Below are 5,294 nucleotides of genomic sequence, written 5' to 3'. Positions count from 1 at the left end.
CTTATGTTGTCCTCATGTTGTCCTCATGTTGTCCTCATGTTGTCCTCATGTTGTCCTGGGGTCGAATTGGCCCATCTTCCTATATCAGTGTACTTTTTAACCCTTTCTTTTTTTACATCGCAATATAGATCGCAGGGGGAAAAAATATCGCAATGTACGATCTTTCCAATTTTGTGCAGGCCTAGCGGCAATATATATCGTCGTCCTTTGTGCGATACGAGATTGATTCGCTGGCGCCAAATATGGATCTTTTAATGCTTAAAACAAGGCGCTCCAAATACATTTCCCTACTCCCAACTTGAAGATGAGTTAACTAGCCGTAGACGTAGAGGTTTCCAACGGCAGGACAGTAGTTTGAGGAAAATAACAGATGTATAAGTCCAAAGTCTGGACCCACAGTTGCTCTATAGTTGTCATTTTAATTTACAGACTTAAAAACTAGTTTTCTAACAGTTTGGACTTAACCTTTCACAGGCATTTTGTATTCATAGTCAGACCCAATGTTTTAGTTGAGTCTGAGTCAAGTCCCTAGTTCCCAGTGTTCACATTTGAGTCCAAGTCACCACAGAAGACTGAGACTCAAGTCTTGAGTCTAGGCCGACGAGTTGGATTCAAGTCTGAGTCCAGGACTGCCTATTACCCATAAAGGTAGTGAGAAAGAACTTCTGAGTCCTATTTCATGAAAGTGCGATTACATAAATCCTCAAGTCTGAGTCCAAGTCCAATGCATCAGTGTGCGAGTCACAAGAAATTCCCAAAAACGACAAACAACTTTCAAAAAAGCAGAAAAGAAACTTTGTAAAAAGACAAATACTTAAAAGAAAAAAAGACAGTAGAAGAAGGTCAGGAAGAAAGGCAAAAATAGGTTGAAACACATGACAAAACCCTCAACAAGAAGGTGACAAACTTCAAAAAGAGTCACAGAAAAAGAAGAGAGTAGAAAAAGACGGAAGAAAGAAGGAAGTAAAGCTAGAATTGGTCAAAAATAGTAATAAAAACTTTGAAAAAAAACACAGTAGAAAGAAGGAAGGCAACACTAGGGCGACACTCAAGCTGAGTCAAGAGTCCAAAGAATAGCGGCTCGAATTGGACTCGAATCTGAGTCCAGGACTCGAGTAGTCCGCTTCTTTGACCAATATTGTGATGGATCATTATAGGATTGTCTAGCAATGTATTGATTATTGCAGAATTGCTGTATCGTGATGTTTTCTGAATCCTCACTATGCACGACATCTATCTTCCTCCTCCCTGGACCTTGGTAACCCACATTCAGCCACAGTCTGGGGCAGAACGGAGGATACGACTCGGCTTATACCGGCACCTTCACGCTATGATTTGGCCAGGTATTACAGCACAATCTGGCATGCCTCAAAACGTATATTGGACAATGTGACAGCTGCAGCTGATTCAGAACGCCAAGACCAAGAAATTGGATCACTTCAGTCCAGTTCTGCATCCCTAACTCTTAAAGAATTGATTTTGAAATGCTCCTGTTGGCTCGTAAACCACTGAACGGTGTATTTCTGCTGCTGTTTGTGCTGCTACCTCTCAGGTGGTCTGGGACACGTCTGCGGCATTCAGTTTTTGTTGCACCGCATATCTGAAAAAAACCGCAGAAAGAAAAGAAAACTGCAAGTCTTTTCTGTTTTGATGCTGCCTTTCAAATTATAAATTTCTTACTCTGAACTGTAACTTTTATTCTTGTGTTTCCTACCTTGTCTTAATGCTTTCTGTAAAGAGCTTTGAGATGCAGTAAGTTATGAAGTATAAAGCGGCCTTGCCTCGACAGATTGGCTGTGGTTTAACGAGGGGATGTGATTCGCGTCTCACTATCTTTGTGAGGACCCGTCATTGACACAATGCATTCCCTAGCCCCTTACCCTAACATTAACCATCACAACTAAATGCCTAACCTTAACCCTGGTGAGACTATCTAGGGAGGTCCCGGCACATGTCTGCATGGCTAGAAAAAAAGCAAAAATTGTCGAAAAGATAACACTTAAAAAAAAAGACAAAAAAATATTTTTTTAAAACATCAGAGACTATGAAAACACTTGTCAAACAAAACCTTGAAAAATGCAACAGAAACATCAAATTTGGTCAAAAATCGTTCCATTATTTCCAGAAATTCCTCGAAAGAGGTGACAAAAAAAAAACAGGTATTACTGCACAATCTGGCATGCCTCAATATTGTACAATGCGACATGAAATCAGACAGACAGCTGCAGCTGATTCAGAACGCTTAGACCAAGAAAGTGGATCACATCGGTCCAGTTCTGCATCCTTAGCTCTTCAAGAGTTGATTTTGAAACAGTCCTGTGAGCTTCGTCTACACTCCCTGTACGGACGCCCACCAGGGGCAGGATCTGGAGTGGGAATCTGGACACACAAACCATCTGGATTAGCAATATCTCCATAGTGGGATTATGCAACGAAGGTCTGTTGCTCCCAAAGCAGGAACTAAGAGCTGTGAGGCTCTGGACCAGCAGACAGTGGGAAAGGAGGCCTGGGTTAAGATCAGGGTACTGCCTTGTTTGGGGACCTTTAACAAGCTTCTACTGAAACTAGTGAAGGGATTGTTCCAATCAAATGGGTTGAAAACATTGTTAACACATGTTAGTTCCACCGGAGGCCAACCGTCGCCTACGTCTATCAGCTGGGATCTTTTTTTCCCATGAGTCATCTTGAGTTGTCGTCATCGTCGTCATTGTTGTTGTTGTTGTGTATGGTCTTCTTCTTCTTCTTCTTCTTCTCCAGCTCATGCACTTCTTCCTTTCCTCTCGTCTCTCTGCAGATATTGACATGAAGAAAGACATCGAGACTCTAATTGCAGAGGAACGCGCTGATATCATCTTGAAATATGCTGCGGTGAGTTTCGTCTTTATTGGGTCCAGATGGAGCATGTTGTCTACAGCGTCTTTTCAGATTCATACCAGTACAAAGTGTTGATTTCTAAAAAGTCTGACAATCCCAGCTCTTATTAGCAGATATTGTGTATAATGTTTTCTCTGTTCATTTGAGGAAAGTGTGCCAAACGTGAAGCTCCATTATGTGTTATTCTGTAGGAGGAAGAGTTCACACTCGCGTCACTTTGGGGTTGAGAGACGCGCTGAGAAGGACGAGAGCGTAGATTACATTGTGTGTTGTGGGCTTTGCATTTCTGAATGTGTGGAGGACAATACTCTGTGAATGTGTGTGGGTGGAAGTGAGCACGCTGCCATTAATAACACCTCACGTAATAATATATTTGGGCCTGTGGTTTGATGTGATTGGAGCAACAATCTGACTGAAAGTGAAACTAACATTTCAACCAGGCATGAGAAGCACAACTTGGTCAATAACTACAACTAAATGAAGAGGTATCTGCCTGTTTAAAGGATGTTTTTGTTCCCTCTACTGTCAGTATTGTTGGGTCTCTGTAAATTATAGAGAGTGGTCTAGACCTACTCCATCTGCAATGTTTCCAGAGGTAACTCCTGTTATGATTCATTATAAATTAAAATGGAATTAACGAGGTTCTGCAGAAATGGAAATGGAGACGGTGGCAGCTAGATGTTAAATTTGGGGTGGAGCGGTGTGTGGGGTTGTGTGTGTGTGTGTGTGTGTGTGTGTTTGGGTGGTGGGGGGGGGGGCAGCTCTGTCTAGCCATAGCAACAGCTGTGACACGCTGTGCAACGATTGACTTGACGTTGACCTCTGGGGGCTGGCTGAAGTGGTTTCTGTGGCTGAATGCTGGTTTCCGGCCTCAGGGCAGAGAGCAGGATCAGGGCTGGGGGAAAGTTTTATCCCAGGTGCACTCTGGGTAAACTCCCGTCACAGACACATACAGGTTCAGGTCTGGTATGCAAGTCTCAGAGAGACCGAGCTAAGCTTGCTTCACCTCTCTCGCTCTGACGTGTCGGGGGTGTGGCCTTGACCAACTGCCATGATATTTTTCTCTGGGTGGGCAAAGCAGAGAAAGGGGAGGTAATCTTGCCCCTTATGACCTCATAAGGGGCAAGATTCCAGATTGGCCCATCTGAGCTTTCATTTTCTCAAAGGCAGAGCCGGATACCCAGGGCTCGGTTTACACCGATCATCATAGCCAGGCTAGAGGAACGCATATTAATGTTGAAAAAACATGAAATTATAAAGTGCAGTTTTCTGCTGACATCTTCTTTTAACTAACCCCCCCACTCCCCCTCCCTCGCTCACAGCAGCCGGCTGATTGGCTGCCGTCCAGACATGCGGCCAACCACGCAGCAGTGTTGTTGTTCTGCAGCGTCTCCGGTAGGCGGTCGGAGGATTAGTTCCCTCTCCGTTGTGTCAACACTGGGACCACATCGTAGCCTCACTGGATTTTTCCATCATGCAAACATTACTCTGAAACATTGTGCTTATAAAGCAGATTTACAGTCACAGTCACATAGAGTTTAACTTATTAAAGATGTTTGGGTTAAACCCTTTAAACTCCTCCAGTGCCTATGTTGGTATTTCTGCACGTTGTGATGTCATTTCAAATGCGTCTTATCCCTAAAATCAGCTCAACCTTACCTTAAAGGTTATGTAAGTAAATATATCACTTAAATAAAGTTATATAAAAGCTGTTTAACCCTTGTGTTGTCCTCCCGGCTCAAGAAATTTACACTTTTTTTCAACATTTTGTTCCCCTATGCTTCTGACACACATGTTGTTGTTTTTTGAAGTTATGTTTTTTTAATGTTTTTGACGCTTTTTTCCCACTACTACCAACTGATACGAGTTTTACACTTATTCTTGGATTAAAGGGTCAATATAAGGGTAAATAAACCTAATTTTTGAGTTTAAAAATATTTGTTAATATGCTTTACAACTGAATAAAAAACCCAGAATCCAATGAAAGTAGTGGACAGATCCTTTATTTCACTAGAGAAGAGGGTTACATGGAACCATCGATGTTCATTTCTGGCAATTTGGTTGAAAGAAAACCATGTTTTTGATATAGATGTTTTTGAAAATGGGTTAAATTGGACCCAAAGACAACAGGAGGGTTAAAAGGACCACTGGACGGGACCGATTGCGGGAGAATAAAACTTCTAATAAAAGGTCATCTCCACACCTGTCCTGGCCTCTTTCCTGAAGTCAAAATAAAAGAGACTAAAATAAAATAAATAATAAATAAATTGCATCACAATACAAAAAGAATTCTAGCCCAATCTATCTCTACATAAAAATGTCTAAAAACATTTAACCCTCGTGTTGTCTTCCCGTCAAAATTGAAAATCAACCCTTTTGTTGATGCTTTTTATCGATGTTTTTAACTTTTTCTCATGTTT

General features: G+C 41.9%; 1 protein-coding gene across 2 annotated transcripts in view; it reads left to right on the top strand.

Moving 5' to 3' along the window:
- LOC116690728 (USP6 N-terminal-like protein) overlaps window positions 1-5,294 on the top strand; it is a gene marked incomplete in the record, with an annotated part of 30,402 nt that overhangs the window by 3,996 nt on the left and 21,112 nt on the right. The window contains 2 exon segments of one of the 2 annotated variants that reach the window (XM_032517888.1): window positions 2,795-2,868; window positions 3,066-3,138. In XM_032517888.1, the coding sequence (XP_032373779.1) occupies window positions 2,861-2,868; window positions 3,066-3,138 (81 nt within the window). 2 annotated transcript variants of the gene reach the window in all.

The sequence above is a fragment of the Etheostoma spectabile genome, chromosome 1 (assembly GCF_008692095.1).
Source record: "Etheostoma spectabile isolate EspeVRDwgs_2016 chromosome 1, UIUC_Espe_1.0, whole genome shotgun sequence".
NCBI lineage: Eukaryota > Metazoa > Chordata > Actinopteri > Perciformes > Percidae > Etheostoma > Etheostoma spectabile.
Note: the sequence above shows the minus strand (reverse complement) of the source record. Positions and strands in the feature narration are given on the sequence as shown.